This window comes from Phaethon aethereus (genome assembly GCF_964289735.1).
Source record: "Phaethon aethereus genome assembly, chromosome: 4".
Classification (NCBI taxonomy): Eukaryota; Metazoa; Chordata; class Aves; order Phaethontiformes; family Phaethontidae; genus Phaethon; species Phaethon aethereus.
The window spans coordinates 3,314,765-3,330,534 of NC_138578.1; the positions used below are offsets into that span (position 1 = coordinate 3,314,765).

The following is a 15,770-nucleotide window of genomic DNA, read 5'->3' on the forward strand; positions in this document are numbered from 1 at the left end:
GTGAGTGGAAGGACTGTTTTTTGGATGTGTGTTCCAGCTAACTCTTTCTGAATGACCCAGCGTGAAACCTTCCTTCGCAAGCTTCTTTCCTAGGCTTTAACACATGGTAAGAAACCTTACCAGAACATCTCTGCGGTTTTTTGAGCGCTCTGGCACATGGTGCAGTTGGCATAGCTGTTAATGGTCTGCCTGGCTGGTCACGCATCGGGAATGCTGTGACAACATTTCTCGGACACTCAGGAATCATGTCCTTTATAGTTCTGTCACTCTTACTGCATAAAAGCTGTTCTGTGGACATTTGAGGCAAAATATGAGACCAGCAGTAGTCTGGACCAGTCTGAAATTTTCTATTTTCTCTCCTATTTAAGTTAACATGATGAAAGTATCCTTATCCTGTTGGATCAACAGCAAGTCTGCCCCGATTTCAGTGGGACTGAGATTTCGCCATGGTTCTGTCCATCCCTCCTAAGGCCAGATTTTACATGTGGTTATCAAAACTGCAGATGTAGTGCTTCGGTTTGCCAGCTGCGTGGCAGGACAGATGTGGGTGTAAAGGGTGACTGGACTTGCAAATGTTGTGCAAGTATGATTTCTGTGGTTTTCTGGTGGCTGCCGCCTTGGTTACCGGCTTTCCCACTCACTGGTACAGCTTGTCGGCGGTGTCATCATGTGAATGCTGAAGCAGACGCTGTGACCTAGTGAGACCTCTTATGTCAAACCTCACATTAGAAATACTTCCAGTGGGGTTGAATGTACTGGGGTTTGGTTTTAAGGCAAATATGTAGAGTTACCATTTTTCTGCAGGGTTGGCCTCTCGCCACAAGAGGACACAAGCAACGCGCTCGCGTTTCGATACCGTGCGTGTGAAAGGCATGAAGTGCAGCCTCTGTAGTGAGGTTGGCAGAAAGCCTGCGCAATAGGTGAGCGAGTTGTCCCTCCAGCCCGCTCCGTATTCCCAGGGTTTGTGCAGCCCCAATGGACATGCGCTCCGTTTGCTGACTTTCCCCGGTCATCAAATGCCTCGCTCTTGTCTTGTCTCGTGGCCTGGGCGTGCTGAGTGGCAGGTGGGTACGTACGCTGCCGTTGTACCTCCCCTCTCCCAGGGCTTGCTTTCCTGGGGTGGCACGGGGGTGACCTGAAATCATCCTTCGCTCATTCAGGGACGTACAGAAGACACAGAGGAGGTGGTTGGTGAGAGCTGATTGCTGCTTTAGAGCCATAAAATCCAGGCTGGTGGACGTGTTTGCTTCTGCGCAGGTGATGCTAGGGTATAATAATATCCACTGCCTACACCTGTAACACGCATGTTGGGTTCAAATACCAACCTGTGCCCTCCTGTGGCTCTTCCTCTTTGCTTCACAGCCCGTTTCTTGATCCAAACCACCTTAGCGCTGCTGAGGGTGCAGGGGCAGGAGCCGGTAGGTGGCAATGTGTCACCAGACATGGGAGCCACCATTTGTTTTGGCGTTTTAGGTGTTTTGTGGTTTGTTTTTTGGGGGATTTTTTGGTGTTTTTTTCTGGGTTTTTTTTTTTTTAAGTCAGAAACTTCCATTTTTATATTGCAAGAGCTGTTGCGGTACTTGTAAGTTAATGGTAATAATGGCTGTGGTAACTTCTAAGAATTCATTTGGGAAAAGCATAACAGAGTACACAACGACTTATAGCGAGGTTCTGCAGTGAGTTGTTATTAACGTATAGCAACCAGGTGCCTCATGTTCAAGCAGAAAAGAAATAGGCCCTTCTCAAAGACATGTGCTTTCCAAAGGTAAAGCAAGATATTCAGCTGGATCTTGGTGTGAGAGGGAGGAGAGGTGCATGGGAAGGAGGTGCATTCAGTGAACTTTTAGATCCCAGTGCCAAAACCAGTTCCACTCCATGAAGCAGAGAGAAGGTCTTCCAAAGGAAGAAGAGAGAGCACAGTTCCCTCTAAGTTTATTTACTTCTTTGCTCCTTCTTCACTCACGAAAAAGAAGTTTTCCATTTCCCATTTTATTTGTCCTGAATAAACTGATGAGGAAGCTCACTTTGACTACTAAAGAGAGCTGTTTCTTACAAGATGGACTTTGTTTATGCCACTCTCCAAGTACTCATTTTCTTTCACTTTCTACATCACGGTCTGCCCTTGGTCCTCATGAACCCTTCTGGCTTCTCCCCTTCACTTCTTTCTTGCCTGTCTGCTATCTCAGTTTCTCTTCCATCTTCCTGCCCCTCTTGTTGCCTGTTGTTCTTCCCTTTCACCATCCTCCTGATTGTTTTTCCTACCCCCTCTGTTGCTCCCTCCACCCTTTGTTTGTTTTTTCCTCTGTGGCTTTTCTCCCTCTGTCTGGATTCTCTCCCTTTCATCTGTCCCACTGTCCTTATTTGCTCTTTCTCCCCGGTTTGCTTTTGCTGCTCAGGACTAGACACCTGTGGAGTGACTTACAGGAGAAATGAAACCGGGCAGTCATGGGGCAGCAAGGAAATAAACACTGGGAAGGAACTGGGAGGTGGAACAGACTGATCCACATGTTGGCCTCACGTGGCGAGACCCGGTACTGGGTCCTCAGCATTTCCCTCCTTATTCTGTAGAAAGGACGGCTGCCCTCTCTGTAAATAACTGGTAGAGATCCAGGGCTAGAAAAAGAAAACGCAGCAGGGACACTGTGGAAAGAGGTGGAGGTGTTCCTTGTGGCTTGGAGCCCTTTCTTACTGCAGGTTCATGCAGCTTTGTGGGAGAGAAGCTCCTGTAATTCCAGCTTTCATGGGACAAGAAGCAGAAAAAGAAGAATAAGGGAGGTTCAGTGCCATAGAGCAGGTGCTTGCTTCTTGCTCAAAATTAGAAGTAAGTCATCTTTAAGCCTTGATATAGAAGAAAAATTGTCAGCTCTTCCCTATTGTCTTTTTTGTGAAGGTGGAACAAAGCCTGGAGTCTTAAGCATGTTGGAGCATCCCGTTTCTCAGAGAAGAGTGTCTTAATGAATTCCGCTAGAGCTGAAAATGAAAAAATAATTTGTGCAACTAAGAAACGTGTTTGGGGGTGAGTAGTCTGTGCACAGCTGCTGATTGTAACTGTGCTCGCAGGATTCCCCTGTGTCTTCTAATACTAGTTAGAAAGCTGTGGGGTTTTTGTTGGTGAGCCCTACTGGACTTCTCTGTGTTTACCAATAACCGTTGAGTCCAGCTTTCAGTTATTTGCTGGTCATGTCCCATCTCTGTGTTTGGAGGTGATCTACCAGTTTAAGTTTAGATCCCCTAGTTGTACGTCACTACGGTTCTAGCTGGCATATGTATCTCCCTACATTTGTTATTTTGTGGAACTTCTCTCAAACTAGAAAGCGAAAATACTTGGCATACAGATAAAGCTTTTCCTTCTGTAATTGCTTCCAAGAGGTATGCAATTCATGTGTGATTTTTTCCACCTACAGACACCCTGTGAACTGCCTACATATGGCCTATGGTATCTTCATGATATCTCGGTTTTTGACCTTGTCAGATTCACAGGCTCTGTGAGACTGGACCTTACCAAGGCTTGCTTAGAGAAGCCTGTGTTGCTGTGGGTAGCCCAGCACGCAGCGGGACACCTTGCCTTGAGTTCTGTGCGATAGAGGGCATGCCAGCAAGTGGAAGCTGCATCTTTCACGTCGAATCTCATATTGAAGATCTGAACAAGAGAAGGCTTGAACTGGTGTATTACAACCATTGGGTGAGGGTTTGTCAACCTTTATAATCTCACTGATCAGCTGTGCCCATTGAGACCAACAGCATTCTTTCCAAGAACTGGGACAACAGTCCAGGCATCCTGCAAAGATTACAGTAGAGGTAAGTATGTTCTCCCTAGGTCATAACCCTTGCATTTCAATTTGATGCTCTCTGCTTGTTGCAATTTCCTCTTCTAGACAACTACGCTGAGGAAGCTGCGCTTTCTCAAAGTGGCAGGATACCAGTAGTAATCAAAGGCATTGCAGTACATAGTTCAGCTAGTGGCAAGTATTTTAAATACCGTAATGGGAATTGATAAGGTTCTAACAATGATAAAATCTATTTGCTGCATTAAAAAAATCTCTTTCCTCTCGCTCTGAAGCAAGTCCATTGGAGTGTAAAAACTGGGACAATTGATAGAGACTCCAGTGAAATGGTTTGGCTGAAAGCAGAAGCTTCATGACTTCAGTGCACTTTGGAATAGCCTCCAGAACACCATCTCTGTACTTCTTTGCATTCGCCACATGAGGGACGATGTGGTCTTGTCGCCTAGGTATACAGTAGCAATTCTAAATGTGTTGGATTTTCAACGTTTTGGATGAGATACTGTTTTGATAGAAAGGAGCTTAAACATTGCCTTCACTGGGCCCAAGGTTTTACTACAGAGACTGAATCTGCTTACTCTTTCTGGTTGGACACCGTTTGGATGGAGATAATTTCCTGTGTACAATATAGATTGAACAGAACCAACCTTTCCAGCTCCTTTCAGAAGCAATAACTCAACAAAGAAAGTTATTCTGAAGAGTTTAAGATAAGCACTAAAATGAAGTATCTTTAGCAGATACATAGCAGGACCACCGAATATAGCATTTCTTTTTTTCCCCCCCTTTGAATTTGTATAGATGTTAAGGGGTTAAAGATTTCAGTTTCTGTGCTATTCTGTGCTGTGTCACAATAAGAACTCTATCCCATTATCTCCATTTATAGCGGTTAAGGGCACCCGGCTGTGAGAGATGCAGCCTGCCTTGGAGGTACATAACCTTTTTAATTTTCTTTAAAGATACGTATGATCGTGTCCCAGGCTACTCTACCTGCCATGTCTTTATGTTGTGGGGCTTACTGGCATGATACAACACTGTCCGTTTTCCTCGGATGTAGGCTCTAATTGTAGTTTCCAGTGAATTGGTTTGGTATCGCTCTTGCTTTCTAGCTGGCATCCTAAAGCTAAGTGACCAAAAAACAGACCTGAAATAAATGTGAACCTTGCTGAAAGAAACGTGAGCCTTTGCACAGAAAGGGTTCTAAGATGGAATAGAGGCAGAAAGAGAAGACAGGAGAGAACCACGTTTCAAGAAATATTCTCACTTTGGCATCTTCTGCCTCACTCTGGGTTATATTGGCTGTCGCCCTTTCAGATTGAGCCATTGTAACCTGCTGTATTTCAGAAGCCTTGCTGGGCTGTGAGAGAGAGGATTTCCCCAAGGAAGCGAGTGCCTGGTTCATCTTTACCTTTTACTGTTCCGGTAACCCTCCCTTGGGAGCAGTTGCTGCCTGATGATGTTTAAAAACACGGCGTTTGTATTACTGTAGGCTTATAGGCTCCGGTTGTAAATTGGCATTGAGAGGTGGTGAAGGCAGCCGCGTATCTTTTCGCTGTTGCGCAGCCCCTTGCTCGGGACTAGGGAGGATCTGTCCCTTACAGAAACTCTTGGTGATGAAAACAGTAGGATTTCACAGCACAGGGAGCGTTGGTTTATGGCTCTGTGTATAGTCTCACAAGGGAACACTGTTCAATAGGCTTCAAAGTGATTCAGCCATGGCATAACCGTGGCTGTGGCCACATGTAATATAGCCTGTAGCTCTTTAAAGAGGATTAGCCTTAGATCAGGGACAGCATTCATTGCTGGATTTCATGTAAAGTAGAATATGCTAATGAAATGGAAATGTCTACAGCAAACATTGCATAATGTTGTAAACCTCAAAATTGAGCATTGTGTCTTGGTATCTCTGCTGGAAGTCAAACTTTCATATTCTGTTTGTTACTCGGAGAAAAACCAAAGTTTGTAGTATCACCACAAGCTCTCTATAGTAAATTAAGATCTAGTTGGCAGTTTTACAAGCGAAGTTATAAAGATGACAACAAACATTTGAAGGTAACTTTTCAAACACTGTTGAATGCTTTAATGATGTTATAGCTCTCCAATAGAGAAATATCATCAAAATATCTTCATTTGGGTTTTTTGCAACAGGCGTAGGCTTGGTTCAATCCTGTGTTCTCCCCCTGTCTGCCCTTCTGTTGCTTTAAAAACCGTGTTTGGGCCTACAAGAGTTTCGGCATCAGTCCCGCAGAGACACAGTATTTCTGACCTGCGTTTCTGAGCCATTTCATCTCTTCAAGGCACTTTCTCTCTGTACGTCAGCCTCAGTTGGCAGTCTGGTAGGCTTGATTTGGCTCTCCTGTTTCAGTTTTATGCCAGTCTTTTGAATGCTTGAAGATTAATATTGTATATATGTTAAACAAAAAAAAGCCCCCAAACTTCAAGGGGACCTGTGATTCAAACTGTCCAACTTGAGATGTTGTCAAGGATTTTATTTGCAGAAGGTCATGAAAATCTCGGAAAGTTGTTTTGATGGGAGCACTGGGAAGTGACTGGCCACTTTGGAAAGCCTCGGTTGTGTGTTGCCTGTAAAGGAACCCTTTCTTCCTGTATGTAGTTTATTAAACCTAGAATCATCTTTATTTTTCATGTCATGTATTTGCAGCCTTCACAGGGAATTTGTTACCCTGACACGAAGCTGACTCACTGCCTGGACTGGAAACCTTTGCCCATGGAAGCATTTAGACCTGCTGTGGGTGCTTTACTCCTTGCGCGAGTAAGCGGGCATTCACGCGAGGCTCCGGCTTACCAGCTCAGCAGTGTGTGTTCGTGACCTGGGGTTTGATGCCCATGCAGCACATTCAGACAAATGCTAGATATAAAATATAGTGATAGACATTATATACCCCCGATGGGCCATTTTTTTTCTTTTGTGTACTTACAAGTGATGACTTGAAGTCCCCCATCGCAGTCAGCTGGGGAATAAAAGTCCAAAGAAAGCCTTCGGGAAGAAGATCCTTTTGGCTCCTTTTCCAAAACGTGCTCTTTCATTACTTAGTAGTTTTTTCTCTTGCGCAGCTCCATATCTTAGGATTTTGTTGTACTAGGATTTATTTTTTATGGCGGTGGATAGTTGTGGGGTTTTTTTATTTTGCCATTTGGAAGGTTTTTTTTTCTGTAGACGTGGAGGGTGGTGATACATATTCATGAAAGAGAAGTCTTTCCAGCCTCTGCTCGCATTGACAAAGACTTAGCTGTTTCACACAGCAAGCTGACTGGAATTGTGTGGGGCCTGCCTGACCAGATTAGAGCAAACAGCAAGCTTATTCCTCCAGTCGTCAGGCCTCCCCTTCCTAACAATTTCCCCAATTGTCATTTTGACAAGGCTGTCATTAGGTGATGGCTTCTTTTGGCCATTTTCAGATAAAGATAATTTCCTTAACTTCCATTTTATTTGACAACAAGTAGTTTGGGAGAGAAAGGAAGTGCTTCAGTAGTTTATGGATTAAGGGTTTGTCACTTCAAAGGCATCTTTGATCTAAAAATATGCGCTGTACCAAATTCATTATGTCTTTTTTTTTTTTTAAGAACTTTTAAATTTATTGATCTGCCCCTCAATTATTCCCTTTTTTGCATCCCCTAGTAGTACATGAGATAGCAGTGGTGAGGGGAAAGTGCCCAAATGGCCTCTCTGAAAAGTCATGACCAGGGCAAAACAACAGGTACTTTTGTTCGGCGCCCAGCGCCGGCTCCGTTGCAGATCTGGCGTTAGCCAGAGGTCCTGCCTGCTCCTGCCATGGGAGGGAAGTGTAGCTGGGTGTAGAGCTGTTTAAAAACTGGGAGACAGAGAATATGTTTCCTAAGGAATGGCTTATTGCACGTTTTGTATTTGTCTGGGTCACTCTTCTGGCGTAATGGAACAGCCTGAGAACAAGGATCTGGGGCAGCGAGCGTTTAGCAAACCGGAGGTGGTAGAGTTCGGTGATGGGTTTTGACTCCCTGGTAGCCCCTTCTGCCAGCTCCATGCGAGGGGCAGTTGCTGCGTGGTTTTGGCGTATACAGCTTTCTGTAGGTGACCTCCCCCCTCCAGCTGCCACCCCCCTGAGACCCTACACCCTGCCTGCTCCTACAAAAGTGCTGGCAAACGACCCTCTCACATCAAGGGTGGCTTTGAAGTCAAGCTCTGGAGTTCCTTTTTTTTTTAGGAGTAACATTACTGAAGCTCAGTTTTGTGTCTCTGCTCTACTAAGAAATCTGAAACCTCATTCTAAACAAACAAAACCAGAAAAGCTCTTTTCCTGGTCTGTTTGCAACTTAAATGCTATTGCACAAAGCACTAAGCTCAGCTTTGGAGCAGGCAGGTGCAGTGGCCGTTGAGTATGTTGCTTACCCAACCCCATCCACCCGAAGAGACACGCTCCGAGTTGGACTTGAGGATCCTTATGGATCCCTTCCAACTCGAGATACTCTACGATTCCTAAGTGCAGGTCTGCACGGGTGGAGTTTCTCATTGGGTACGCGGTTCGTGCTGCTGCAGGACGAGCGGGATATGGTGGAGGTTTCCATATGGATCAAGAGCTGGGCTTTTGCAGCGCCTGCCTTAGCTGTGTCAGGCACCGGGGCTTCGCTTTGACCCCTCCTCTGCTTTTTAGGGATGACAAAACTCTGTTCTTTGCTATAGCAGTGCAAGTCTGTTGCAGTAGCCCATTACACTAGCCTCGTGCAGGCTTAGCTGAGGCTGGGATTTGTTCTGCATTAATATTTATATCTGTTCTACTGAATTCAGCTATTTCTGCAACTTCAGCTCTGTGTTATACCCAGCTGGCTAACCACCTCCTTGCTGCTGGAGGCTGTTCTTGATCCCATTTCTAAACAGAAGCACTTCTGCTTCAGCTCTGGCTGGGGTAGCTGTGCAGAGGCTGGCTTTTTTTTTTTCCCCCCTCCTTTTGCCTGCTAATTGGCTGAGACCACCAGAATTTGGAGGACACAGATGTCACTGATAGTTTGCCTAGGGAGCACATTCATGCCCATCTGTTGCAGTCTAGAAGGCTGTTCATATATCCACAAGGCCTTCATTTAATTCTTGTCAGAAAGTAATGTAAATCCAGTTTACCTCAGAGGTCACAGCCAAGATTTATGCCAATGAGCCCCCTGCAATTTACACACACTGTAGTTGTATAGGATGAAAAGAAAGCCTTTCATGTTGGTGCATATTAACAAGAAAGCTTGCCTTAGGAGAGGCTTTTTGATTGAGGTTCTTCCTTATTTTAATACAGCCAATGCCAGTTGGTATATCCAGCTTTACCAAAAGAAAACATCTAATCTTTAAGCCAGAGAAGTAAACTAAATAAATAAATAAAGCAAGCCCTTAGCAAAACGATCTTTTTTTAAAAAAAAACATCTTTCCTCTTTCATGTGGCAAAGCCTCCGCGTACTGAAAAGAAAAGTAAATGCTCCAGGAAAACACAAGCATGGATGCATTGAAATAGTCAGGAGATTGAATTTGCTTTCTGTGGAAGATATTAACTCAATCACTGAAGCCTTTGCTAAATTATCATAAGCATGTTTTCTTTTTCTGTTTGGTTTTTTTTCCTCTCAAGCTGACAAATCTGAAAATTAAGTTGAGCCCGTTATTTTTGACCCGTGTAATGGGAAGGACTCCAGAAGGCTTGCCTGCAAATCCGCAGGAGAGCGAGCAGCTGAGGGTGCCGTACCATGTGCATGCTCCCCGTTACCTGCTGAGGGAAAAAATACCAGCCTCAATGTTCAGTCGCTCTTCTAGGGACAAACTTTTGCAATTTTTTCAGTCTTCCTAGAGAAAGCAACAGGAGACAAAATATCGTTGTATGGGGTGAAGGCGAGACCATAACTCGGTCAGCTGCAGGAGGGGGTGCAGCTGGATTAGATCCAGCACTGCCTCTGTGTCATGATTCCACCCCTGTCCTCCTTCCTTAGCGAGAGACTATACCAGCTTCAAAAGCTCCCTCAAAAATTAGTGTAGCTTCATTGACCTCAGTGAAGCTACATGGAGATAGGCCACACCATGTGCTGCTGTGTGCAGTGTTGGGCAGTTAATTATTTGATTAGAACAAGGAAAATGGATTTCACAGAGTTGAAGGCAAGTATTCCTACCCCAGCACACACGAAAAATGCTCTCCCGCCACATGGTGTTGGCATGGCTAAAGTGTATGGGAAAGCCTGTTGAATTAGACCGGAGGCAAAAGCTAGAAGTGCAGGTGGTGCAGATCCTTGAATTCAGAAATAGCCGTTCAAAAAGAAACACTTCTAAGTACTTTGCTTATTAAAATGGCTTGTAAGAGCAGGCGGAGAAAAGTAGCCCACAAAGATGGATTGGGGTGTGCCAACAGGATTACAAGGGGGTTTCAGAGTTGGACATCTCTGCTGCTTTGGGCCCAGTGCAGTTTGAGGGTGGTGTTCTCTTTTATACTGGATCCGCTCGGATGGATTCTCTTCCTTTTTCCTTCTTCCTTTTCCCTAGTTTGTCCAGCCGGTGGATTTTACCTGGGCAAACACTTTCAAATGTCATAGGCCTGAAAATCAGTATCGATTGCACGGTATCATAATGACCGGAGTGGTTTGGGATTAGGAGGGAGGAGGGCAAGGCATCAAAATGAAAACAGGGCTCAGATTCTGAGTTCCAGTGTAGCACTTAAAATAATTAAAATGTTTATTTGAAAGTCAAAACAGTCTCAGTCATAAATAACTATCCATCCCTCGATTGATTGTGTTGAGTCCCAACCGAGAGCCCTGGGAATAAGGTTTATTTGCTCCCTGTTGGGATTAATCCATAAATGTAGTCTCCACATGGAACTCATCAGGTCTTTGCTTCCTCTTCATTAGTCTCCCTGCAACTGGAGGGTAGCCTCAATAAGATGAAAATTAGGATAATATATTTTCAGAGAGAAAAGGTCTGGCGATCTCTAATTTGTGTTTCAGGACCATAATGCTGTGGAAAATTTCCCAAATGATGTTGTCTGAGAAACCAATGCTTGTTATGCTTTCTGTATTTGAAGTTTGAATGTGGCAATTATGTCTTCTTTTTCTTAAAGCCTCCAAAGCTAATTGCAGTCTTAAAACTAGCTAGATTGACTCCTGGGCTTCCTTCTAGCCACAGTAGAACTTAAAATTCCTTTCTCTTGACAGATCTTTTGGTCTTCTAGCCCAAGGGCTCTGAAACGTCACAGTATGGCCCATTTCTTATTAAAGAGATAATTTCACTGTAGCCCACCCAATTCCTCCCTCCCTCCCACCCACTTGTTCGGAACCCCAGCTCCGAGTAGAGGGCAACCACAGAAATATATTTTCTCATCCCCTGAGACCTTTGTAATTTTTTTCATCATATTTGATACAAGAAGTTATGTTAGTCCAGGCTCCAACCAGAAATAGCACAGATCTTTTTTCATCTTTTCTGTTTCAAAGTGTCTAACAATTACATCAATGACTTAAAAACACTCTGTGCCCAAAGCTGGAGTAAAGGAGCTTTCCTGTCACCAAAAAATGCTCAAGTCCTCAATTTGATGCAAAATTGTTGTTATTATGTGTTCTGAAAGTGGTAGCTACCGCATTTGTTAGCGCGTCCTCAGAAAGCATTTTTGTCTAGAGAGTTTTGCAGCGTATCAAGCTGCGCTTTTTATCACTTCAAAACTTCAAAGCACTGTTTGTTAGGATTTAACGGTAGCTTTAAAAAAGCTAACTGGTAACCGTCGAGAAGGTTCTAAAGGCCTCTAGAAGTTTGTACTGGTTCTGCTGTTCGGCTTTAGTCTCGGGTCCTGCGTTTGCCCCAGGTCCGTAAGCTGCCTGCGTGGTTATTTTCCCGTCCCAGCTGTCATTCAATACTACAGCTGTCACAAAACACAACTTGGAAAGTGGCATCTGTGTAAAGGATGCTGCTATAGTTTAAAGCTCTTTGGTGCATTTTAAGCTGATTTTATGATGCGAGTCATTGCCCCTAGTGATGGGTCTCAAAAGGCTATCTTCTTTCTGAGTACTAATGTACAGTTTATTGCACTTTTCTGTATAGTTACAGCACTTTGTTGTTGCTGCTGTTGTATATCATTATTTATTACTCTAGGTGTCCTTGCTGTTTATTCAGTTCTTTGGAAAAATGTACTTGAAGAAAAATTTCTCCCATGCTGACATTCATATATCACTGTTACAGATCTGCCAGTTTCCCGGTGAGTTAAATCTTTACAATCCTAGGAAGCCAAGTGCTGTACTTCTACACTAATTTAAGCTTCCCCGCTAAGCCCCATCAGTTCTTTGTGAGACTCGCAGCCTGTGTGGCTCACAAAGCCACGGGGCCCTCCTGCTTACAGTGAAGACCCAATGTGATCTTCCAGGCTGCAGTCCTCCAGCCTTTCCACGAGCTGGCTTTAAAAGACTGATTTGGGGCTCTGGGCTGCAACATAGCTAGATAAGTCGGAGCATGTCTGTAAGCTCCCTTGGATGCTCTTAATGCCGTGTTATTTTTTGGAAAGGCAAATATGCCAGCAGTTGTTTGCTTTAGTGCATCTTTGTAGAAAATTGAGTTTATGAAGATACATTTACCAGGGCTGCCGGGTGGGAGTCGAACGCAGGCTCTCTCCAGCACGCTTCTGCATGCTCTTGAAGCAGTCTCCTTGGCTCGGTCGGACTAATGTTCGCGGTGGATCAGGGATACGTGTGTATGTGCTCGGTGGTTACTAGGCAGGACTCCCTAGAAAACGAGATTTTTGAGAAATCAATTACACAAAGGAATGGAGTCGGGGCCAGATGGCAGGGATGCTTCGTCCCAACCTGGGAGGTACTCATGGGACGGCCGCACGCTCGTTCCCGCAGGCCTGGGTAATCAGATAAATCAATTAGCAGATGTCAGTGCAGTTAACAGAGCAAGCAATGCTAGCGTAGGTGTGTTACTGCGATTATAGCAGAGGCGCTCCTTTTCTTTTCCCCTGATGGATAACCAGCTTTTCTGGACCTGGCAGGGTAGGAGGAGAGGGCTCTGCTTTTCCCGAGAGTCTGCTTTCTGGGTGTTGTCACTTGCTTCGGAAGCCTGTCCTTGCCAACCTGGAGGTGCTCAGGGAGAGGGGACCTTTGTGAGCTAGGATGTGGCCTAGGCCCTTGTGCTGTGAGCAAATCCCATCAGTGTGGTGGCCTTTTTTTTTTTTTAGAATGATCTTTGTCAGTGATGGGTAGTTCAGCCCCATCTCCTGGGTGGACTTTGGGCCACGCTGTAGCTGTGTCTCCAGCCCTGTCTCTAGCCCCATCTCCTTTTGCTCCTGACGGGAGCCCCTAGATGGGCCCTGTGCCTGGTCCGCCCCTTTGCCATGTGGGGCGTGATCCCAGCACCCCAATAACCAGCACCCAGCTATGCTCACCTGGCTCAAACCCTGCAGGACGGTGCCCTGCGTGGGGTGGCCCTGCTCACTCTTATTTGGAGCTTAAAAAGATGGAGAACCCTTTGTGGGTTTTCCTTCTGCTTTGTTTCTTCATGTCCTCTACCAGGACACGGAGAGAAGTGCTAGGAGAGGCCTTCAGCTATACATTCTGCATTCCTGGATTTCTTTTAACTTTGCCATGCTTAGGAGTTGTATTCTTGAACTGTGTTGATAACTGCATGTGCACCTTTTTTCTGAAAACACCTCTAAATCCTCTCCCAGGAAGGCATTTATCATCCAACAGCAACTGGAGAAAAGGAAGGTAGAAATATCAACTTGGGCAAAGCTATGAAGGGGAGGGAAGCCAGCAGAAATCCCACCTCGGTGTTTTGTTGGAGGGATGGGAACTGAACCCGAGTGCAGACTTTAGCCTGCTCTCGTTATGAGAACTCTGACCTGTATTGTATCTTTTATTTGATTGTTTTTCCTGGTGGGTTATTTTTTTAACAGCTTTCTGAGCACAGAATTGGTTGGCTGGAAGTTGCAGCCACAGCAATGAAACCTGTGCTGTTCCTCAGAGCGCTTTTTCCCACTATGTTTGAGATGTCCTATGATTCTATTCTGTGATTCTAATTCTTACTAGAGGGTGGTTTGTACCCTCCAGAACGTGAAGACTACAGTCTGCTTTTGCAGCTGGTTGAATGCCGTGCCAGGACCTTCTTGTGCCGTGCTCCAAAGTGCAGCTGGAATAGAAGGAAGCCCTGCCGAGGTGCTTCGCAGTGTGCATTGCACAGAAAGAATTGACACCAGCAGAACACCGCTGCGATCACAAAGCCAGGCCTCAGGTGCTAGGAGAAGTTGAGCATTTAACAGTGTTAGTCTCACCTAAGTTTTTATCCGTGGTTCTGCATCTAGCTGATCATTTGCTCATCCACCCTGCTCTCCAGTTGCTCTTACGTGCCTGTGCTCATGTCCTCAGTCTCCCTTTCACGGTTACTTTTTTCATGTGTTCTTTCTCTGACATTTGTCTGCAGAGTCAGTCACAGCCTCACCGACTAGCTCCTGCCTCCAGGCTCTTTGCTGATGAATCCCATCTTTTGCCCTGCTCCACCTGCCCTTCCACGGCAGGCTCTCTGATCCTCTCTGCTTTCGCATGAGTGCATCTCTTTTGCCCTCTGCTTTTCAGTCTGGCAGCTTGCTCTCACTTGGTGTCGTTGAGAACACAGGCGACCTTGCCACCAGCTCCGGCATCTAGCGGTCCCAGAGCCGCAACAGAAAGGAAGAAAACTGTCTGGAAATTTAGCTGTCTCAAACTGTCACTGTGTTACGTGGCAGGAGCAGTGCTAGCGTGAGAGGAGGTGAGAGCGCCATGTGCTCCTGTGCCGCAGGGTAAAAGAGACGGCTCTCGTGGTCTGGTGAACGCAGGCCCCGTTCTCTGCGAGTTGAGAGCACGTGCGGCTCTGCCGTTCGATCCCGGCTAACAGAATGCGACAGCCTGAGCCTCCTGGGTGCAAAGGGCTTCAGCACAGCCTGGCTAGTCACTTCCCTGCTTGGGGTTTCGCAGCTCCATTGAAAAGCCCGTTCTCTCTCCCTGGCACCTCGGAGATGTTCGCCTCGCACAGTTTGTCACCAAGACCCTGCAGTAATTTCACACACTCCTCTAATAAAGTCCTCCGAGGCTGTCATGTATTTTCATGTATTTCCCCTATTATTTCTCCCGGCTTGAGCCTTTCAGATAATTGATGATACTTTAGTTAATCATTTTCCCCCTCCTTTGTTCGCCAGGTACCTCAGCCTTGAAGGGATCCTTTTCATTTAGAATCCGTGTCTTCTCTTAAGTAATTGATCACCGTGCACCCGGGGACACCCAATTCACAGACGAGTGGGACCAGCCTTCATGAATAATCAAAACACGGTGGCCGCGCTGCTGCAGGAGTGCAAGCGAGCTCTGGACGCTCTCCTGTCGGCGAAGGCTGACATGAGCGAGGAAGACGAGCGAGAATACCGGCGGTGCCAAGGTGAGGTCCCCAGGAGAGGCAGCAGGACCACGGCAGCAGCCGATGCTCCTCAACCCTGCCCTATTTTTCTTCTCCTGGCAGATGAGTGTCAAGAGATGCCTGGATTTCAAGGCCATGAATGGGATGAGGGCTACAGGCAGGCAGGGAAAGAAGCCCACTTTGTTGCAGTGAATTGCTGTCAGTTCTAATTTTAGGCTTCAGTAAACATGAGGCTGTAAGGAACAGTTTAGTTTGGGAAGAACAATGCCCGAAAGTTTGCTGATGCACATAAATTTCAGTTATTAAAAAAAAAAAAAAAGAGAGGAAAAAAAAGGATGCAACTTCTGAATAAGGGCACATATTTCCTCTCCTTTCATAGGAACTGGGGGAGGGCCTTTTCTGTTTGTCAGCTTCTCCTAATATATTAAAGAGCTCATTGCTTGAATCTTTATCTTGCAAAATGTGTGTGACCTCTATAAGTGGTGTCCAAAGAAAAAAAACTTGCAATATCCCTCTTGAAAGGAAAATCCATGCCAGCTAATGGTTGGAATAAATAACAGGGAAAGGAAGCAGTATGCAGCAAGAGCTGTAATAGAAGCGTTCTTCATTTGTTTTAATGC

General features: G+C 45.5%; 1 protein-coding gene across 1 annotated transcript in view; it reads left to right on the forward strand.

Annotated features, from left to right (window-relative positions):
* Nucleotides 1-14,848: 14,848 nt before the first annotated feature.
* Nucleotides 14,849-15,770, forward strand: part of ALPK1 (alpha kinase 1) — a gene marked incomplete at its 3' end in the record, with an annotated part of 30,212 nt that continues 29,290 nt past the window's right edge. Inside the window, exon 1 of the mRNA XM_081999662.1 lies at nucleotides 14,849-15,171. Within this exon, the coding sequence (XP_081855788.1) occupies nucleotides 15,051-15,171 (121 nt within the window). The 5' untranslated portion in view covers nucleotides 14,849-15,050. The remainder of the gene's footprint in view (nucleotides 15,172-15,770) is intronic.